The sequence below is a fragment of the Microcaecilia unicolor genome, chromosome 3 (genome assembly GCF_901765095.1).
Source record: "Microcaecilia unicolor chromosome 3, aMicUni1.1, whole genome shotgun sequence".
NCBI classification, from domain to species: Eukaryota; Metazoa; Chordata; class Amphibia; order Gymnophiona; family Siphonopidae; genus Microcaecilia; species Microcaecilia unicolor.
The window spans coordinates 4997402-5020990 of record NC_044033.1 but is presented as its reverse complement, the minus strand read 5'-3'; the positions used below and the strand labels follow the sequence as shown (position 1 = coordinate 5020990).

Genomic DNA, 23589 nt, shown 5'->3' with positions numbered 1-23589 from the left:
TCGAATACCTGCTACAGGTAAGTATCTTTGCTTTTCTGCCCCTATATTTTTCATTGGATGTTGATTTCACATGAGTTGTAGACATCATATGTCTACCCCCAACCCCCCCCCCCCCCCCCCCCCCCTTGGCTGTTCTCCTTGTCCTTTCTTCTATAGCTACAGAGTTTATCTTGTCCAATCATGGGTTGCTCTCATGCTTGGCTTACATTATTTTATCTCAGCCCTCAGGCCTTCATGTCCTTGAGACTTTCATACATTTCTGCATCAGCAGTTTGGGCTTCCTTTACCCCCCCCCCCCCCCCCCCTTCTCCTACTGGTTATCTTGCTTCTCACATTCCTTATTAACTAGCACATCCTGTCCTTTTAACTGCCACAGTTCCTTTTGTTAGTAATTGTAAAGCCATCTTAAAATGTTATATTAATTAATGTGGTGGTCCTTATTAGAAAGGGCCTGCACTATTAATACACACACTCACACAAATATAGTTATACCTTTATCCCCAAAGATTTCCTTTCTACAAGGGCATAAGCTATGTGTTTTACCTTTGTAATTTTGTTAAGTGAAAAAGCAATCTATTTACACATTTCTTACATGCATGCCATGGTAACATCAAGACTGGATTACTGCAATGCACTATACAATGGTCTGACTACAAAGGGTCTGCACCAGCTCCAGTTGATTCAGAATGCAGCAGCAAGACTCATAGAAGGTTGCAAGCGATGTGACCACATCACACCATTTTTGCAAAAACTGAATTGGTTACCAGTACAATACAGGGCTAAATTTAAAACTCCATGTCTGATCTTCAAGGTCCTGAGTATCTGAGGCATAGAATGCTCCTCCAAACACCACCAAGAACATTAAGGTCCTCCCAAGGACTTTCACTAACCACACCCTCTCCAAAAGACATTACACAATGTGATACCTGCAAGCCAGCTTTCTCTGGAGTAGCCCCCCACACTCTGGAATGCATTGCCTGAAAGGCTCCGCTTAACACAAGACTACCTCTACTTCAGGAAGCAGGTGAAAGCTTGGCTCTTCAACCAAGCTTTTAATGGAAGAAGTAACTAACTCATTAGTCTCACTCACACACACACACACACACACAAGGAGTGACACGGGCTACACAAACTGCAGCAGGACATGTTAAACTACTCCTACCCTAGCTGAGATAATATTTAACCATTTCTCTGACCTCATGTGCAACTTTCTTTAAATCAATCACCTTACTTTCTAACTTTTCCTACTTTCTTACCCTTCTGTATGTTCCATCTTTGCTTTACCCTTCGCTATCAATTATAATGTTCTATTACGTATTGTGTTGACATTGTGAATAGTATACTGTGCCATACTTTGTATTGTTAATTGAATATTTTACTGCTAATTGCCTATTGCACATGTTTGATCTATTCTTACTGTACACTGCTGTCAGGATTGCTGGACATACTTAGATTAATATGAAACCAGCTTCTGATAACTCCCCCCTTCCTCAGGAATCGCTGAGGATGGCAGATGGACCAAATGTTGTTTCTCAAGTACCCCTACTTAACACACCTTTGTCCGCTCTGGGCATCTGGGACCAGGGCTCTCTGAGAACAATGAAAGCCAGACAGATAGGCTCCAAAGCTAGGGACTTGTCTTGAAGGAGCTCCACCAGAGAAGAAAAGGCAGCAAAGGTTTGTTTTTATTTGTACCCTGCACTTTCCCACTCATGGCAGGCTCAATGTGGCTTAGGTACTTATTTTGTACCTGGGGCAATGGAGGGTTAAGTGACTTGCCCAGAGTCACAAGGAGCTGCAGTGGGAATTGAACCCGGGACCAAAGTCCACCACTCCAACCACTAGGCCACTCCTCCACTTGGCAAACCCAAGGACCACTGCAACACTGGAGAAACAGAAATGTATTTCCACTTGCACTGTGGAACTTAGAAAGGTATCAGATGCACATTTCCCAATGGAAACACAGATTTCCCCCAAACGAACAGGAAAAAATCCCGTTTCCTCTTAGAACAGTAAAATGAGACTGGATCCCACCGCCGAGCCAAAGTGTAGCCTTAGCAGGGTAATTTCACTGCACTCTTACTATTGTCACTGCAAAACAGCGATAAAGTTCTCGTGCTTTTTTTTTTGTTGTTGTTACTTCCGGCTTGCGAAAGCTCGAGCTCGCGCTCAGTGCCGTACTGACAGCCTGTGCGTCGGCCTCCTCGCGTCCGGGTCGGCCTCCCGTCGCCGCGAGCCATTACGCGTTCGCGTCTCCTAGGTGACAGCAAATAGCAGTGCGGCGCTGGGGACGCAGCCGGAAGTCGGACTGGCAAGGGGGCGAAGCGAGCGGAAGTAGGTACGTGGCCGCTGCTGCCTGGAGGAGCTGAGGGCCGGCCATGGCGGTGGTGAGCTCCGAGCGGCTGGAGGTGTCCATAGACGGCATGACGCTGAGCCCGGACCCGGAGGAGAGGCTGGCGGAGCAGCAGGAGCGTCGCGGGGAGGGAGCAGAGGCGGCCAGGGCCGCGCTGGGCCTCTTCCACCAGCTGCAGCGGAGCGGGGAGCGCGCGGACACGGAAGAGCTCTGGGGTTTCAGCCTGGAGGAGCTGTTCGGCCTCGCGCTCAAGTTCTTTAAAGGTCAGGCGCTTCCTCGTCTCTCCCTCTCTCTCTCTCCTTTGGACACTGGCCGTCGCGAGCGAACGAGCGCGCGCGCGCGCTTGAAGCCGACTGGCTGGGAAGAAGCCTCGCGCTGGCTAAACCGGGTTCTTAAGGCCAATTCCATGGAATCCCTCTCTTGCTCTTCACGCGTTGCTTCCTTGGAGCAAACCTACGCATTTACACTTAATGAAACACAACTAATCAGTAACCAATTAAACAAAACATCTGCCCAGTAGGTGAAGTTTATGGGTAGTGCATCGACTTTGCTATTCCTTTTTTTGTTTTTCTACTTAGGGAAGTTGGATGATCAGGCCTATGTTTTGCAATCCAGTCAAATGTGAAGTATTGTACATATCTTCCTACTTCATTTCTTCCGCCATGTATGTTTATCACCCTCCCACCCCCACCCTGTTAGACTGTCACTGAAATGCTTTGATGTTTCACTTATATATACTGCCATCTACCATATTTGCTTATTTCCGATCTGACGTAGAAGGGCAACCTTCGAAAGCTAATCAAGAAATGTATTAAGTTACGTCCAATAAAAAAGGTATCATCTTGTTTTATTTTGTTTGATTTCTATTCATTGCCATGTATTCCGAAACCTACTAATATTTCAGTGCAGATGAAAGAAACAACATCTTTCGGAGTGATTTTGGGGTCCTGAATTCCAATTTTCTAAAAACATCTTGAAAATAGTTAAGACTTAATTTGCTTGTTTAAGGAAAATTCGTGCAATGAGGCATAGCAGTCGACTAAGACACTTTTACATATGTTGGTGATTAACTGGGTAGATATTAGATGTCACCAGTATCTGCTGAAACATTTACAGTTGATTAAAAATTCTGCCATGTATCGAGATCTTGTGACATATTTGTTACAAGAGTAACGTTGGCTTCCTCTAAGAGAGAGAGAATCAATTTTAAGACTTTATTACTTTCTCTAGGACTTACTATGTGGGGATTCCAGGGTATTTGCATTCCCTGTTGTTGCCTTAACAACCCTCTTGGGTGCTGAGATCTTCTCAAGGAAATAATTTGGTTATTCCTGCCCATGGGAGAATTTAGGTAGATTCCTCCTGAAATACAGCATTTAGCTGTGTAGCTCCAGTGATTTGGAATTTACTCCCAATAGATTAAAGGAAGGAGGGGGTCTTATTTTATTTTATTTGTAGCATTTGTATCCCACATTTTCCCACCTATTTGCAGGCTCAATGTGGCTCACATTTGCCGTAATGGCGGATGCCATTTTCGGGTAGTAGAATGTTCAAAACTGGATTAAAAATATGTTTTGTTTTTCAAGAAAAGCTTTTACTGTATGATTGCTAGCATTATTAATGAGATCTAGTACAGTTTGTGTGGAAGTTAGATTGTTTCTTATGTGTCACAGATCGTCTGTTGTTAAATGCTGGTGGAACTTTGTTGTGCAATTATCAATAACAAACACTTTGACTACATAAATAAACCTTAGGGTTAAGTGCAAGAAATTTACTTTCTCACTAGTGGGTGAATGGATTCAGTTACTCTGTGTGCCTACTGAGTATTATGGTATCATGTATATGGTGATAATGATGATAAAGGTTGGGGTATCCTGTAGTAGCACGGAAGATCAAAGGCAAACTAACCAGCTGTATTGCATTGGGCTGGGTTCAGTTAAGTTTTATGTATGTATTTTTATTTATTGATAGCTCTTGTAGTTAATCATTATCGATTCTTAGTACATTTTAGCTTGGGATATCTAATTGGTTGTGAGACTAGTTTTTGCAATAGCCATACATTAAAAAATGTCTAATATTTTAATGCAGTAAATCCAGACCAGGGCAGAAGTTCAGCAGTCTATATAGCATGTACAAAAATATACAATTTGTGCAATGCCTTAATATTTTAAGATCTCTAGGCCCTGGGCCATTTTAACGTATTTAGAGCAGGAAGCATGTATATATGTAAATCAGTATGAATAGTTATTGAGATTAGGATAAATCTGTCCTATTTTGTTTAATTTGCATGGTGACCAGTGATGTATTTCTCTATTGGGTCTTGAAAGAAGTCATCAGTTAATTTTCATGTAAATGAAAGTGAGGAGGCTTAATTCAGTGATTGTTCAGAAGAGGTCTTCTACTACTACTAATCATTTCTATAGCGCTACTAGACATACGCTGCACTGTACACATTATATGCAGGTACTTTCTCTGTCCCTAGAGGGCTCACAATCTACGTTTTGGTACCTGGGGCAATGGAGGGTTAAGTGACTTGCCCAAGGTCACAAGGAGATGCAGTGGGAACCAGAGGTCTGCAAGTTGCATGTATTCTAGCAGAGGTCCAGTACTCTCTTTTTAGTTCTTATTTACCTGGTCACTATTTGGCTTTTTAGATATGAAAACAAAATGTAAGGTGTAGACTCTGCACTAAGAATGGTTTATTCTTGGCGTCCTTCAAGGTTCTAAGCTGACTTGGGGCTGGCAGCTATGAGGAGTACTGCTGCAACACAGACACAGTACAGAGAGAGGGGCAGAGCCTGCCAGGCAAAGCCAGAATACTCGGGCTTCCATAACACCAGTACCAAGGCTTGAAGCCATAATATGGCTGGGCTCTGCCATTCAGGTGCGGTAGTATTTCCCTGCCTCATTGAGAACTTCATTGGTGAGGGTCAAGTGACTTGCCCAAGGTCACAAAGATTCTTAATGGATTTGAAATCTGGCATCCCTGGTTCTTAGCCTGCTGCCCTAGCTACTCCACTTGGTGTCTTCTAGTTGGATTAGTCTTCAGTTATGATGGCAGGATGAAGTACGCCACAGGATAGCTTCTGAGAGAAGGATGATGTGGTCCAAAATACTGCCAATTTAGGACCCGGGGCTTCCTTCAGCAGCAGTGGCAGGATAGAATGAGGGAAGTACCAGAAGCACCACAGGCTCTACCTTACCCACAGTGAGCATAGCCTCTTGACTAAGACTGTACAACTGCGCATATGAGCACGCATGTGTACAAACATACAGCGAACACAGCCTCAGTGATAGAGGCACTCACTTTCTGTGAAATTGCTCCTTTGGCTGAACTGTGTGAAAGTTAGGGGTTCAAGTTTAATTTTATTGCAAATGATTATATTCAAATTATTGTCTTTATGAAGGACTTTCAGGTGCAGGCTATGTCTGATCTTAAGTGTAAGCTTTTTTTTTTTTTTTTAAATGGTTGACAGATCATGATCTAATTTTGAATAATAATAAGTCTGCTGCTATGTGACTTACTCGAAAAGATAAGCCTCTGACTGTTCTTTGTTCAATAAGTGGTTGTCCTATTCCCTTACAGGATGTCATTCATACTGAGTTTTCACAGTGATAATGCTTTGAAATTTGATAAGCAAATTAATCTGGTTGTCAAGACTTATTTCCAATTGAGGCAAATTCCACAGTTTAAGACCCTTCTGTCTGTCAAATTTGATGAAGCTAGTTCATGCAATTATTACAAGTAGAACTGGTTATTGTAATTCCTTGTATTAGGGCTTAGACCAATCAGAGGAGGCTACAGCTTGTACAAAATACTGTTGCATGTTTAGTAGTTGTTGGGTCAAGAACTGAACACGTAACACCAATTTTTAAAGTATTTGTATTGGTTGCCTGTCTATGCAAGACTTGTTTTTTAAAACTTGTTTTCAAAATTGTTTTTTTGCACTTTCCAAGATATCTTTCAGAAATGTTGGTTCCACAAGATTATCAATTATTTGTTTTTCTTCGTTAATCGCAGAAAAGTTTATTGCAACTTCCTTACTTCAAGGATTGTTGACTTCTAGAAAGAGGGACTTTAGCTATGGAATTCACTTAGTATGACCAGCTATGTTGGGTTTCAGAACATTTTGAAAAATTGGCTTTTTGAAACTAACTTTAATTATTTGAGACTCTTTCTTTGGAACGCCACGGTTCTGTTAATATTGGTAGTATTTTGTTATTGGTTGTGTTTTCTTACTCATATTTTATTTGTAAAATTATAGGTTATTGTTTTATCATTGTAGACTTTTCTTTTATTGTAACTTCTGTTTGGAATGGTCTATCAAGTCAAATCCAATCCAAATTACAAAAGCAGTCTCTGCAAAAGTCAAAGCAGAACTAAAAGTAAGCTAATTAAAAAAAGACAAAACGTAAAATGATTTGTTTGTTTATTTATTACATTTGTATCCCACATTTTCCCGCATAGCAGTAGGCTCAATGTGGCTTACAGGTTCTGGAGAGGAGAGTACCAACTCCGGGGATATATACAGAGTGGAAAATAGAGTAACAGTAGGTGCAAGGAAGCTGATAAGATTCTGGAAAAGAGAATACAACTCTGGTACGAATATATAGTAGCATATAGAGAGAAGTAATCCCAATGAGGCTTCTATTGAGCAATACAGAGTAGGATAAGGGTAGAAGTACACTTAAATATAACTGGAGTGGTAAAATGTGTGCAGTTTGAAGTAATAGGATTATGTGGAAGGGGTATTAATTTCTTAGTTCGATAGATGTGATGCATTGTTCATGAATTAGTTCGGGTCTGCTGGGTAGGCTTTCAGGAAGAGGTGAGTCTTGAGGTCTTTTCAGAATTTTAGATGGGTGTTCACAGTTGTAATGTTTCTAGGTAATGCATTCCAGAGCTGGGTGCAAATGTAGGAAAAGCTGGATGCATATGTTGATTTGTATTTTAGTCCTTTACAGTTTGGGTAATGCAGGTTTAGAAACGTTCTTGTTGATTCGATGATGTTTCTAGTCGGTAAGTCGATAAGTTCGGTCGTGTAGGTTGGGGCCAGATCATGGATTGTTTTGTGGACCAGAGTGCAAATTTTGAAGGCTATTCTTTCCTTGATTGGTAGCCAGTGCAGTATTTCGCGTAGGGGGTTAGCACTTTTGAATCGTGTCTTTCCGAAAATGAGTCTAGCTGCCGTGTTCTGTCTGGTCTGGAGTTTCCTTAAGATCTATTCTTTGCATCCTGCATATACGGCGTTACAGTAGTCAACATGTGATAGTACTATTGTTTGAATTATGTTACGGAAAGTTTCCCTTGGGAAGAATTGTTTGATCCGTTTGAGTTTCCAAATTGCATGGAACATTTTCTTCATGGTGGCAGAGGATTGGCTCTCCAGGGTTAGGTTGGTATCAATAGTAATTCCAAGGATCTTCAGTTTGTCCGATATTGAGAGAGTATGTTCCGGGGTTTGTATGGATGAAGGGAGGTTTGTTTTGTGGTGAGAATAAGGCAGTGAGTTTTTTCCTTGTTGAGTTTGAGTTTGAAGGCCGATGCCCAGGCATCCATTAAGCTTAAACTAGTCTTTATTGCAACAGTGATTCCTGTTGGATTAGAATTGAACGGTATGTAAATGGTGACATCATCCGCATACAGAAAAGGATTAAGAATATGCTTCTGTAGGGCATGAGCAAGGGGGATCATCATCAGATTAAATAATATGGATGAGAGAGGTGAAACCTGGGGTACTCCGCAATCGGTCATCCATGATGGTGATATGTTTGAGTTTGCTTTTACTTGATAAGATCTTGTGGTTAGGAAACCCTTGATCCATTTGAGTATATTCCCTCCTATGCCTATCTTGTCGAGTATACTTAATAGTATATTATAATGGTCAACCATATTGAATGCGCTTGACAAGTCAAATTGCAAGAGGAGTATGTTTTTACCTAATGCGATTTCCTTTTTGAACTTGGCTAGGAGAGTTACTAGGACGGTTTCTGTACTGTGGAAAGATCTGAAGCTCGACTGTATTCAGTAAGTTGTTTAGCTACAATGCTTTCCATCAGTTTGGTTGTAAGTGGGATGGATGCCACAGGTCAGTAGTTGGTGATATAGTTAGTTTTCTTTTTGGTGTCTTTTGGTAATGGTGTGAGTAGTATATTGCCTTTGTCTTTGAGGAATATGCCATACTAGAACAAGAAGTTGAGGTGGGAGGTAAGTTCAGTGATGAATCGAGCGGGGGGGGGGGTTCATTAGATAATTGGGGCAGGTGTCCAATTGAGAGTAGGCTGTAGAGATCTTATTGGTTGCTAGTGCTAATGTTTCTTGTGTGATCTGGGCGAAATTTGTCCAAGTTTGGTCTGCTGGGTATTCTTCTGAGCGTGGGTCTAGCTCATTAAGGAAGGTATCAAGGTTGGTGTAGTCCTGTGACATATTTTTGTGTAGATTGACAATTTTGCCTTTGAAGTAGTTAGCAAGATCGTCTGCTGTTGGGATTCCTGATTTTGTTGAGGGCACTGTTTTTGTGTCTAGTAATTTATCCAGTAGCTTGTATAACTTTTCATGTCTTTGAAGTCAGAACCTAGTTGTCCATTATAGTAGTTCCGTTTGGATTTTTTCATTTCATATTTGTATTTTCTATGTGATTCTTTCCAAGCATTTAGATTTTGATCATTTTTGTTTTTTCTCCAGGCTCTTTCGAGTTGTCTGGTTCCTGATTGTTTCACATTTTCATTGAACCATGGGGTCCTGTTTGGTTTGTGAATGGTTATTGTTCGTAAAGGAGCTAATTAATTTAGAACGGTGATACATCTCGATTCCCAATCTGCCAGATAGTTGATAGAATCAGATGGAATAGACCAATTGTTGTTGTAAATTGATTGCCAAAATGCAGTTGTGTCTACTTTACCTCTGGTTTGGTAAGATTTTTTTTAATCAGTTTTGAGATGCCCATTCTTAAGCCATTGTAGGGTCAGATTTAATTTGAAGTGATCTGACCATGGAATTTCCATCCATTTGTGGTCAATGATTTTAATGATTTGGTCTGATGCGAATTTATGGGTTAGCAGGTCAATTGTGTGCCCTTTTCTATGGGTGGCATTCGGATATGGCCATTTGAAAGCCCATAGTTGGAAGAATTCCTTACAATCTTGGACACCAGTTGAGTTTGGGTCTTCTAAATGAAGGTTTACGTACCCAGTGACTAGTATGTTTGAGTTAAATGTACAAGTAGCCGATATGAAATCCATTAGGGTTATATATGCTTTGCTCCAAGTGCCTGGCGGTCTGTAGAATAGGACGCAATTTAGATTGCCGGCAACACTTTTATGTTGCAATCTGATTGAGGCAATTTCTAATTGAGGTGTGATTGATTCAGCAGTGGTTTCTAAAGTGAGATTATGGCAATGCCTTCGCCTCTTTTACCTATTCTGGTCCAGTGTGTAATGTTGTATCCCGGAGGTTTGTCTGATGAAGAGTAAATCTAAGGTTTCCGCTGTGATCCAATCTTTTATAATTTCTGTTTTGTTTACTGTTGATCTAGCATTGATGGTAACCTATTTGAATTGTAAGGTATGTATCTTCCGTAATGGTGAAAGTGGGAACCTTTATTAGTTGTCGTTTGTATGTCGATTTGGATTTATTAGAGCTTTTTTCTGTTGGTTGTGCAGTTTGTTTGTGGGATAATGTTTTGCTATTGTAAGTTCTGTTGCCGGTTTGGTTGAGGTTGGTGTATCTGGTAATCCTGAACGGCTTTGTAGTATTGGTATGGTGTTATAATCATTGAGAGGTGTGGCTAACAGTATTTGGACCAATATTAAGGAGTAGATTTCTAGGAGTAATTTCAATACGTTCATTCTGGCTCCTTTGTATAATAGTGAGTGCTTTCAGTTTGCACTTTCTCAGGGGATCCTATGTGATCTGTTGCTTGTTAAATTACTTCTAAGAATGAACTCGTGGGGTGGGGGGAGTGTTGTTAGGGGTAATGTTTTTTATGAAGTGAGGTTTATCTGGACTAAGTTCATGAAGTAAAGGAGGAGTGTGTGTGTAAAAGTATGAGAGTGATGAAGGGGTATATGAATTCATGGGTGTTTATGGTACCCAATTATGCTCTGCTGCTTTTTCTCAAGGTTGTATCCAATCAACTGGGAATTGTGCCGTTTAGTGTGTGAATGTATGAAGATGAGTGTATGTTGGAATGTTGATGTGGTTCGAGGACAGTCAGTCGTGGACTTTGCTCGTGGGTCCAAGGTCATAGGCACCAATTGCAACTTGGACAATCCTGCAAGTGTCAGACCTTTTATTTTCAGGTCATCCCTTCCGTTTCCTCTATGACCTTGGTATCGACCTGTCCTGTAAGGAGTAAGGATCCTATCTTCTGATTTGGCACTTTTTCCACCCTTTGCAGTATAGTGGTTTCTTTGTCTGGCCTGCTTTCTGATTCGGTTGGGGAGATGCGCTACATTTGATTAGCGGCTAGGGTTCTTGTATCTTTTTCTGCACCACTTCTGAGGTTTGTCCCACTATGATTTCACTTTGCTACCTTCATTAGGATGATGGGCTCTCCTCTCCTCTTTCTATGTGAAATACAGACTCAACTTTACTGGAACACTGTAATATTACAGGAGTCTTCAAATACATTCAAGATATTTCCACATCTGTTGGCTTCATATATACATTGCTTTCTTAACAGTTGTCCTTAAACCAGATATATGCCCCAGCACTGTCAGATATATAGTATCTGCTTTACAGAGGCCGCTTTCTCCCTGTTCTGAGTGCTGGAAACTGCTCTTCCAATGTACGAAGGAGCAGAGGACTTGAAGTAGGTGAAGAACTCAAAAGGGGGAGCACACATTCAAATAACAGTACAGTTAGTGATGTCACCCACCAGTATCTGCTTTACAGATGATGAAATAGAAAGGGGGTAACAAGGAGAAACAATTGCCCTAGCTTCTAAAAACTTTACCTGGCACCCAAGCTTTCTCGGTATGTTTGTCCCTGTTCCTGGAATAATTTAACAGCAGAGGTGCATAAGTACATAAGTGTTGCCATAGATCCATCAAGCCCAGCATCCTGTTTCCAACAGTGGCCAATCCAGGTCACAAGTACCTGGCAAGATCCCAAAAACGTACGGTGCATTTTATGCTGCTTATTGTAGAAATAGTAGTAAGAACAGGTTTGAGCTGCAGCAGGATTTCAAACAATTCACCTTTCACTCCTTTCAGATACAGAGGCCAGACTAGAGGTGAAAAATGGAAAACAAAGAGGCCGAAAAAGAAACATAATCTAGAGGCACTTTAGGCCAGAGAGTAAGCAGATTGGAAGGAACGGAAATCAACTGGATTGATTGGGTATCATTCAGCAAGATAATAAGGGACATGGGTGGTCAAAAGTTTGGACAGTCTTGCTAGTTTTGGTAGCTGTTGCCTGGTGGGATGAGGACTTGGCTTGGGGGATTGAAGGTGCTGGATGTTGGATCAAGTATAGGAACTTGTATGGTGATCTACCAGATATGGTAGAGGGCTAAAGAGGAGTTCAGCAAAAACTGACCTGGATAAGAAGTGATATTCTGCAGCCGCAATATATCCCTGGTGTTGTGAACAAGACTACTGGGCTAATTGATTTTTGTCTTCTGCCATATAGTGTGGTATTTGTGACTGTGATTTCCAGTCTTTGGGAATCCCTCAGGAAAACATGGAAAATGCAACAAGTCTTTATAGTGCTGTGAGTGTGCAGGACTGGAAAAGTCCTGGGTGCTCAAAATTTAGAAGAGCAAAAAATATTTGCCCTCCCCCATAAAAACCTAAAAGGAAAAAAAAGCCAAAATGCTGCTGCGAATTGGGGCAAGACTCAGCAGTGGCCTCTGGAGACAGAATAGGGGTATGTGGAGAGGAAGAGAAGCTGGATGGTGTAGGATGAGTGAAGAATTTGAGACAGGTGGAGCCCCAGTGTGCATGAGTACATCTGGCTGGTAATCTTACGGTCTCTCTCTATTTCTCTCCCTGGAAAATCATACTTTGAAGAACTACGCGCATGGGTTTCCTGTTTGACTTCAGGGTCATAAGGCTTCTTGTTTATTTAAAGAATCTTGTTCTGTAGCTTTGACAGCTGCAATTTGTTCATCTGTCTGAAGCAAATATTTTACTGCTTAGTGATTGAACTGACAGTTCACCTGTTCTGTAATGAGCAGCTTGTTTAGTCTGTTTGCTTCAGGGCTTAACACTCACTTAATGATTTGCTCCTTATATACAAGGAGGTGAGGGCATAAGTACACATAAGTACATAAGTAATGCCACACTGGGAAAAGACCAAGGGTCCATCAAGCCCAGCATCCTGTCCACGACAGCGGCCAATCCAGGCCAAGGGCACCTGGCAAGCTTCCCAAACGTACAAACATTCTATACATGTTATTCCTGGAATTTTGGATTTTTCCAAGTCCGTTTAGTAGTGGTTTATGGACTTGTCCTTTAGGAAACCGTCTAACCCCTTTTTAAACTCTGCTAAGCTAACCGCCTTCACCACTTTCTCCGGCAACGAATTCCAGAGTTTAATTACACGTTGGGTGAAGAAAAATTTTCTCCGATTTGTTTTAAATTTACTACACTGTAGTTTCATCGCATGTCCCCTAGTCCTAGTATTTTTGGAAAGCGTGAACAGACGCTTCACATCCACCTGTTCCACTCCACTCATTATTTTATATACCTGTATCATGTCTTCCCTCAGCCGTCTCTTCTCCAAGCTGAAAAGCCCTAGCCTCCTTAGTCTTTCTTCATAGGGAAGTCGTCCCATCCCCGCTATCATTTTAGTCGCCCTTCGCTGCACCTTTTCCAATTCTACTATATCTTTCTTGAGGTTCGGCGACCAGAATTGTTTCCTCAGAGGCAGCACGCAGTAGCAAAGAGGCCAGTGCCAGCAGCCCTGCTACTGTAAACGTTTGGAAAAAAATAAGGTAAACACGGGGAACAGAGTTGAGGAGGGAAGGGGGGGAGATGCTAGACTGGGTGCGGGCAGCATCTCATCCCTGCCTCAGGTGACAGATTGCTGTGGGCTGCCCCTTATTCTAGCACATACAACAAGGCATGGCCATTTATGTCAACTATTGGGCTGGTGTAAGTGATTGTGCCTTAAATGTTAGTTTGTTTTTGGACACTTACATTAGTATTTTATAAAGAAAAGTAAGCCCCTTTTTTTTTATAGTGTAGGCCTAAAATAGATTTCAAAAAAAATAATTCCATATAGCTCACTCATTTAAACAACAACTTAGTTTTTAAGTATGGCACCTGAAGGGCAGATGAAGAGTGAAACAGCCCGTGCAGTCTGCCCAATAAGGGTGCTGCTGCTTGGTTTATATGTTCCCAGAAGGGTTAGTTTTGCATTTGTTATGATAGGAATGATGAAGTATCATCTCAAATTTACTGCTGATGCTTCCTGAGTTCATAAGACCTTTTACGGTGTGCTTGAAAATTCCTTTTCATTAAGCCTGCTGCACCCAATATGATACAGAAAGCATTTTGTATTGTTCTGCTGCGTTTTCTTGTCTCCAACTGCATTTCCTGCTACTAGAGGATCTTCTGTTTTTCTCCACACAAATCGCAGAATAACCATGTGATACTGACACCTCCAGTATCCCATGCAGTTCTTGTGGGATTTTTTTTTCATTGGAATGTGAATGTCCCAGGTAGCTGTAACCTCTTCATTCTCCATAATTCTCTTAGTCGTGATCCTGGTGCTTTTCCGGTATAGTGATATTGTAATGTTTATAGAGCTCAAATAGAACGTCCAAAAAGGGTGCAAAAATATTCGATAACGTATTTAAGGACCTAGTAGTTCATAGGAGGAAAAAAACCTCAGAATACTTGCAAGCATCTAAAATGTGCTTTCTCACATTCAATCATTAGTATTAAAAACAAAAAACCTCTTTTAGATTGCTTGTTCAAATTTTCTATATCTTTGTATTTATATATTTTTTTCATTAGACAGAGAACTTAGCTGCTACTATGTTCCATGTCCACCTGACAATGGCTGGCGTTTCACGGTTAAACAATTGCTTTTCCTATTGACCTTCAAGTGCACTCAATCTGTAGCCCCCCATTACCTCTCTACCCTCCTCTCCCCGTATGTTCCCACTCGTAACCTCTGCTCTCAGGACAAATCACTCCTATCTGTACCCTTCTCCACCACCGCTAACTCCAGACTCCGCCCTTTCTCTCGCATCACCTTATGCCTGGAACAGACTTCCCGAGCCCATACGCCCTCCCTGCCCATTTTCAAGTCCTTACTCAAAGCCCATCTCTTCTCCCTTGCTTTTGGCGCCTAACCACCTTCCCCATTCATGATACCTACACTGACTACTTAGTTTGTTACCTTTAGATTGTAAGCTCTCTTGAGCAGGAACTGTCCTTACCCATGTTTAAACTTGTACAGCGCTGCGTAACCCTGGCAGCGCTATAGAAATGCTAAGTAGTAGTAGTAGTAGGATTGCAAAAAAGACGATCTGCAATCAAAGAAAACAGTATATCAATGATAAAGATGCGCTTATTTAAGCGCTTTTAAATTCAATTGCTGCCTTAGAAATGCTGTTTATTAATTGGAATATATTCCATGTAGATGATATGTTAGATTTAGTTATATGTCTTTATAATATACATAGTAACATAGTACATGACGGCAGAGAAAGACCTGCACGGTCCATCCAGTCTGCCCAACAAGATAAACTCATATGTGCTACTTTTTGTGTATACCTGACCTTGATTTGTATCTGTCATTTTCACGGCACAGACCGTATAAGTCTGCCCAGCACTTTCCCCGCCTCCCAACCACCAGTCCCGCCTCCTACCACCGGCTCTGGCACAGACCCTAGAAGTCTGCCCAGCACTAGCCCCGCCTCCCACCACCGTCTCTGCCACCCAATCTCCGCTAAGCTTCTGAGGATCCATTCCTTCTGAACAGGATTCCTTTGTTTGTGCAGCGCTGCGTATGCTTTGTAGCGCTATAGAAATGCTAAATAGTAGTAGTAGTAGTTTATCCCACGCATTTTTGAATTCTGTTACCGTTTTCATCTCCACCACCTCCCGCGGGAGAGCATTCCAAGCATCCACTACTCTCTCCATGAAAAAATACTTCCTGACATTTTTCTTGAGTCTGCCCCCCTTCAATCTCATTTCATGTCCTCTAGTTCTACCGCCTTCCCATCTACGGAAAAGGTTTGTTTGCGGATTAATACCTTTCAAATATTTGAACGTCTGTATCATATCACCCCTGTTTCTCCTTTCCTCCAGGGTATACATGTTCAGGTCAGCAAGTCTCTCCTCATACGTCTTGTAAAGCAAATCCCATACCATTCTCGTAGCTTTTCTTTGCACCGCTTCAATTCTTTTTACATCCTTGGCAAGATACGGCCTCCAAAACTGAACACAATACTCCAGGTGAGGCCTCACCAATGACTTATACAGGGGCATTAAAACCTCTTTTCTTCTGCTGATCACACCTCTCTCTATACAGCCTAGCAATCTTCTAGCTACGGCCACCACCTTGTCACATTGTTTCGTTGCCTTCAGATCCTCAGATTCTATCACCCCAAGATCCCTCTCCCCGTCTGTACATATCAGACTCTCACCGCCTAAATCATACATCTCCCGTGGAATTCTACTCCCTAACTGCATCACTTTGCATTTCTTTGCATTGAATTTTAATTGCCAAACCTTAGACCATTCTTCTAGCTTCTGCAGATCCTTTTTCATGTTTTCCACTCCCTCCTGGGTGTCCACTCTGTTACAAATGTTAGTATCATCCTCAAAAAGGCAAACTTTACCTTCTAACCCTTCGGCAATGTCACTCACAAATATATTGAACAGAATCGGCCCCTGCACCAATCCCTGAGGCACTCCACTACTCACCTTTCCCTCCTCCGAGTGAATTCCATTAACCAACACCCTTTGGCGTCTGTCCGTCAACATTTCCTAATCCAGTTCACCACGTCAGGTCCTATCTTCAGCCCATCCAGTTTATTCAAGAGCCTCCTGTGGGGAACCGTGTCAAAAGCTTTGCTGAAATCTAAGTAGATTACGACTATAGTACGTCCATGATTAAATTCTCCTGTTATCCAGTCAAAGAAAAAGAATTCAGTGAGATTTGTTTGGCACGATTTACCTTTGGTAAAACCATGTTGTCTCGGATTTTGCAACTTATTTATTTATATTTATATTACATTTGTACCCTGCGCTTTCCCACTCATGGCAGGCTCAATGCGGCTTCCATGGGGCAATGGAGGGTTAAGTGACTTGCCCAGAGTCACAAGGAGCTGCCTGTGCCGGGAATTGAACTCAGTTCCTTGGGACCAAAGTCCATCACCCTAACCACTAGGCCACTCCTCCACTGTTGCTACTATTTGAGATTCTAAATGGAATGTTGCTATTCCACGTACGTGCAGGATGTCAGACTCACAGAAACAGAAGCCTGCGCAGCCTTCTACATGGAATGTTGCTAGTGGAATAGCAACATTCTATGTAGAATCTCCAATAGTATCTATTTTATTTTTGTTACATTTGTACCCTGCGCTTTCCCACTCATGGCAGGCTCAATGCGGCTTACATGGGGCAATGGAGGGTTAAGTGACTTGCCCAGAGTCACAAGGAGCTGCCTGTGCCTGAAGTGGGAATCCAACTCAGTTCCTCAGGACCAAAGTCCACCACCCTAACCACTAGGCCACTCCTCCACTCTGGCTTCCAGGAAATTCACTATCCTTTCCTTCAGCATCACTTCCATTACTTTTCCAGTAACCGAAGTGAGGCTTACCGGGTTGTAGTTTCCAGCTTCTTCCTTATCACCACTTTTGTGAAGAGGGACCACCACCGCCGTTCTCCAATCCCTCGGAACCTTTCCTGTCTGCAAGGATTTATTAAATAAATCTTTAAGAGGACCTGCCAGAACCTCTCTCAGCTCCCTCAGTATCTTGGGGTGGATCCCATCTGGTCCCATGGCTTTGTCCACCTTTAGATTTTCAGGTTGTTCATACACACTCTCTTCGTGAACGGTGCTATATCCACTCCTTTCTCATATGTACTTTTGCCAGTCTATCGTGGTCGTTCTCCAGGATTTTCTTCTGTGAAAACAGAACAAAAGTATCTATTTAGCAAATTTGCTTTTTCTTCATCATTATCTAAATGGCGGTTCACAGCATCTTTCAGTCTCACAATTCCCTTTTTAGTCTTCCTCCTTTCTTAAACCTCATGGATATTTAGGAGTCCTTTTACAAAGCTATGGTAAAATGTGGCCTTAGTGTTCCCTTATGCAGGTCTTTCCTATGCGCCAAGGCCATTTTTACTGCTCCTGGAAGATGGCTGACTTTCCATTTTCTGAATTAATGGTATTAGCGTGCAGGACATCTGTACGTGCTCCATGGTAAGCACGCGCTAGTGCTTATCACAGCTTAGTAAAAGCAGCCCTTAAATGATGATGTACTATAAACTCTTGATGCTAAGAAATGCATACTGAATCATTGGTTAATGGACATACCGCCCTCCTACTGGTATTGGAGGAATAAACTGCATGCGCTTATGATGTGGGAGGCCAGAGGTGCGTGATTTACTCCCAAAAGAAGGAAAAATTTCATTAAAATTTGGACAGCATATCTGAATGTAGTAGCGCCCAGAGTTAGAAGTCAGGTATTGAATGAGTTGGAGTGAATGGGGATGATTGTGGAGATAAGAGTGAATGGTGAGGTAGGGAGAAGTATTGGGGGGGGGAGGGGAGAGGAAGGGAAGAGGAGAGGGGACGATGCTGAGACATACACAGCCGACAACTGATCATATGGGTACTGTTTTAGCCTTTAAGGGTGTTGATGTGATCAATAAAGCTGTACGACTCATGTAAAAGGTAGAGATGCTAGACGAAGGGCTATAAGAAACAAGGCCCTAGGCAGCCGGTCGTGCTTTTAATCTACTGCCTCATGAGGAAGAGTTTTCTTACTCTCAATACCTTGAACGATATATCCTATGAAGGGTAGCACAGTTTGAAGCTGGTTTTGTTCATAGCCTGAGGGGAGGGGGGAAAGGGGAGGGGAAGAGGAGGGGGGGGGGGAAAAGTAAAAAGTTAACAAGCTGATTTGAATTAGCACATTGATATTTGATTGGATACCTTTCATTGTATAACATGTACAATTGTTGTTGTTCTCAATAAAAAGATTTAAACATAAACTCTTGATGCTTCATTCTTAGGAATGATTCTCCTTAATCATTCATGGATCTGGTTTTGCTCTAAGTCTTTTGAAGATTTTTGTTTTCCTTCCCCAAATGTATTAGTGGATTCTCACTCATTACTTCTTCACATTGGAATACTTGTTTACTTTCATATTACAACTGTTTCTGCATATTTACATCTTATAGTGCTGTTAGGTAGGCCTGGAAACCTATGGCAGTATCTCTGTAAACTAGTGCATTCAAATATGGAGGAGATATAAAGATAATAACATCGGCTTACTTCTCTGACAGAAGTTAATATATATAGTTCATTTAGGGAGATGTTGCCTCAAGAAACCCCCGGCTAGATCATATTACAAGCTCATGGGGGCTGGATCGTTTCATCATTGGCAACACCCCTACATTGTTAGAGCAGCCTTTCCCAATCATATGTATTAATACTCTTTTTTTCTTTTTATAAAAAATTTTTCTTAAGCATATGATGGGCAAACGTCAAGTTAAACGTGACATAAGAGTTACTTAACTTTTTGCAAGGTCCAAACCTTCTTTAGTTAATGCATGCTGAACGCGACCCAGACCAACAATGGCCACCATTTCGTCGCAGCTTCAGGGTCATATGGTCTGCGTCTTAACCAAAACAGAGAGATATATTTGTTATAGTATTAAAACCTTCATACAGCAATACATACTACATTTCTCTCAAGATGTGCTTTACAAAAAACACACCTCAGCTGAAGGATCAACCTTCTACAACGGACCAGCTTACAATAAAGATGGCTTCTCTAATTTAAAGGTTCTCTTACGTCAGACGCCAATGGTTGGCTCACCAATCAGCTCATGTCGTCTCCTTTCACTCTCTTAACACGGACCACAAAGTTAGTGGATTTCAGAAAAGATTTCAAAAAACCTCAAAAAAGTTTGTAGTCGGTAATCTGAACACTCTAAATAGAGGAATTACATTCAGGTGATGTTGTCAGTTATAGGAATATTCTAACTTAGAAAAAATGTTCAATTTTAGAAAAAATGCCTGAACAATGACAATGATAGACCCAGTGACATAGAAGACTCTATCACTTGTGTTTTACGTTTTGATAAGGACGTACACAGGGTCAGTAAAATTCTTAGTAACCATTGGGGCATATTGCAGACTCTTCCAGTGTTTACAAATAAAAGAATTCGTTTTGCCTACAGCAGATCCAAAAATTTGAAGGAATTATTATGCCCGTCGGTATTACCTTTACACAGAGTAATGTCTCCTATATTTACAGGGCATAAAAAATGTGGCTCTTGCTGTATGTGTGCGATTATGTTAGAAAAAAAGACTTTTATCCATCCAAAATCTTTTCGAGAATTTGTTCTAAGAGTCAATACTAACTGCAAATCAGATTATGTCATTTATTGCTTAGTCTGCCCCTGCGGTTTACTATATGTGGGACAAACCTCACGGTCCCTATATGTCCGTTTAATTGAACATCGCAGTGTGTTAAATACACAAAGAATGTCTACACCTTTGGTACAACATTATAATACAGCGCAACACTCCTTTGCTGAATTAAGATGTTTTGTCTTACAACAAATAGAGAGATCCCGAACTCATATTGGGGTTGATAGAAGGAGGATTCTATTCCAGTGTGAACAAAAATGGATACATCGCTTAAACTCATTAACCCCTATGGGTCTGAATGCTAAAATCGAATGGGGACATTTCTTCTAATTTTGAATGCTTTTTCTAATTTTGAACATTTTTTCTAAAATTGAACATTTTTTCTAAGTTAGAATATTCCTATAACTGACAACATCACCTGAATGTAATTCCTCTATTTAGAGTGTTCAGATTACCGACTACAAACTTTTTTGAGGTTTTTTGAAATCTTTTCTGAAATCCACTAACTTTGTGGTCCGTGTTAAGAGAGTGAAAGGAGACGACATGAGCTGATTGGTGAGCCAACCATTGGCGTCTGACGTAAGAGAACCTTTAAATTAGAGAAGCCATCTTTATTGTAAGCTGGTCCGTTGTAGAAGGTTGATCCTTCAGCTGAAGTGTGTTTTTTGTAAAGCACATCTTGAGAGAAATGTAGTATGTATTGCTGTATGAAGGTTTTAATACTATAACAAATATATCTCTCTGTTTTGGTTAAGACGCAGACCATATGACCCTGAAGCAGGCGACGAAACGGTGGCCATTGTTGGTCTGGGTCGCGTTCAGCATGCACTAACTAAAGAAGGTTTGGACCTTGCAAAAAGTTAAGTAACTCTTATGTCACGTTTAACTTGACGTTTGCCCATCATATGCTTAAGAAAAATTTTTATAAAAAGAAAAAAAGAGTATTAATACATATGATTGGGAAAGGCTGCTCTAACAATGTAGGGGTGTTGCCAATGATGAAACGATCCAGCCCCCATGAGCTTGTAATATGATCTAGCCGGGGGTTTCTTGAGGCAACATCTCCCTAAATGAACTATATATATTAACTTCTGTCAGAGAAGTAAGCCGATGTTATTATCTTTATATCTCCTCCATATTTGAATGCACTAGTTGATAATAGAACTAGAAGGAGATTACCTTCATATTTTTCCTATAATTTGTCGAGTATCTCTGTAAATACAGTCTGTTTCTGTAAGGCTCATTCAGCTTGGGGAATGTACAATTTTGGTGTATACCGATTCTTTTAAACTAGCATGCGAATGGAGGAGTTTTATTTTTCATGTATCTGGTTTTTCAGACTCTACAGTTTCAAAGCTAATTAATAATTTGTATTTCATTCCATATTAAAGCACTGTGCAATGTTCTCCACTCTCCTGTAATATTTTTTTTTACTGATAATTTTCTCAATAGTTTATTCTTCATTATTGCTTCTTCCTTTATTCCTTTTGAACTTCATTTGTCAGAATTATGAGTCAGATAAATGTTTTCAGTTCTGTTTAGCTTTCTTCTAAGGAAAGTTTCCTTATCACATTTGTCCAGGCCTAAAGTCTTCTTGATGTCATGTGAGAAGCTTTTCACTGCATGGAGATGTTCTGTTAATTTTTGGTGTGACAGAACTGTACATCTTCAAGTTATCTATAGATGTGTGATATTATCATTAGGTTTTATTATATGTGTTTCACAGCACTTTAATTTCAAGTGTGTGGGTTGGTATTAAAGATTTAGTTAAAGCCATGCTGTATTGATATTTCAGCATATACAAAAACATGGACTGATGAGACAAAGTCAGCACGGATTTAGTGAAGGGAAGTCTTGCCTCACCAATCTAATGCATTTTTTTGAGGGGGTAAGCAAACATGTGGACAATGGGGAGCCGGTTGATATTGTATATCTGGATTTTCAGAAGGCGTTTGACAAAGTGCCGCACGAAAGACTCCTGAAGAAATTGCAGAGTCATGGAATCGGAGGTAGGGTATTATTATGGATTAAGAACTGGTTGAAAGATAGGAAGCAGAGAGTAGGATTGCGTGGCCAGTATTCTCAGTGGAGGAGGGTAGTTAGTGGGGGTCCCGCAGGGGTCTGTGCTGGGTCCGTGCTTTTTAATGTATTTATAAATGACCTAGAGATGGGAATAACTAGTGAGGTAATTAAATTCGCCGATGACACAAAATTATTCAGGGTCGTCAAGTCGCAGGAGGAATGTGAACGATTACAGGAGGACCTTGCGAGACTGGGAGAATGGGCGTGCAAGTGGCAGATGAAGTTCAATGTTGACAAGTGCAAAGTGATGCATGTGGGTAAGAGGAACCCGAATTATAGCTAAGTCTTGCAAGGTTCCGCGTTAGGAGTTACGGATCAAGAAAGGGATCTGGGTGTCGTCGTCGATGATACGCTGAAACCTTCTACTCAGTGTGCTGCTGCGGCTAGGAAAGCGAATAGAATGTTGGGTGTTATTAGGAAGGGTATGGAGTCCAGGTGTGCGGATGTTATAATGCCGTTGTATCGCTCCATGGTGCGACCGCACCTGGAGTATTGTGTTCAGTACTGGTCTCCGTATCTCAAAAAAGATATAGTAGAATTGGAAAAGGTACAGCGAAGGGCGACGAAAATGATAGTGGGGATGGGACGACTTTCCTATGAAGAGAGGCTGAGAAGGCTAGGGCTTTTCAGCTTGGAGAAGAGACGGCTGAGGGGAGATATGATAGAAGTGTATAAAATAATGAGTGGAATGGATCGGGTGGATGTGAAGCGACTGTTCACGCTATCCAAAAATACTAGGACTAGAGGGCATGAGTTGAAGCTACAGTGTGGTAAATTTAAAACGAATCGGAGAAAATTTTTCTTCACCCAACGTGTAATTAGACTCTGGAATTCGTTGCCGGAGAACGTGGTACGGGCGGTTAGCTTGACGGAGTTTAAAAAGGGGTTAGATAGATTCCTAAAGGACAAGTCTATAGACCGCTATTAAATGGACTTGGAAAAATTCCGCATTTTTAGGTATAACTTGTCTGGAATGTTTTTACGTTTGGGGAGCGTGCCAGGTGCCCTTGACCTGGATTGGCCACTGTCGGTGACAGGATGCTGGGCTAGATGGACCTTTGGTCTTTCCCAGTATGGCACTACTTATGTACTTATGTACTTATGATTTTATTGCCATGATTTTGGAATCAAAATAAGATTGTATGTTCAACTTATAGACTGTAGGTAGACAAGTTATTATTCTGTAAACAGTAAATTACTACTAGGGTCTTCCTTTGGAAGGAGAAGTGTTCGTCCTGTTATGAGCCATTGTGGTATTAATCTGGCTGCTTGACAAATAGATTTTTGCCAAATTTTAGTGGAATGATGTTTCAGCCAAAAATTGGTCACTCCATCTGGGCCAGGGCTTTTCCAATTTGGCACTCTTTTTAGCCTGCTTTCCAACTCATTTCTTACTGTTCAGGCCTTTCTATTATTATGAAGTTCACATTATCCAAATTCTCCTATAGACAGGGTAGGGTATCTATTCATCTTGATTGTGCTCTATAGGGTCCTTGTATCATAAGACTAGTCATATTGGGTCAGACTAATGGTTCGTCTGGCCCAGTATCCTGTTTCCAACAGCGGCCAATCCAAATCTCAA

The 23589-nt window shown here is 41.3% G+C and overlaps 1 protein-coding gene across 1 annotated transcript in view; it reads left to right on the top strand.

The window, feature by feature from the left end:
• The first annotated feature begins 2314 nt into the window (after nucleotides 1-2314).
• The window catches only part of ACBD3 (acyl-CoA binding domain containing 3), a 112499-nt gene continuing 91224 nt past the window's right edge, over nucleotides 2315-23589 (top strand). The window contains exon 1 of the mRNA XM_030195721.1: nucleotides 2315-2616. Within this exon, the coding sequence (XP_030051581.1) occupies nucleotides 2379-2616 (238 nt within the window). The 5' untranslated portion in view covers nucleotides 2315-2378. The remainder of the gene's footprint in view (nucleotides 2617-23589) is intronic.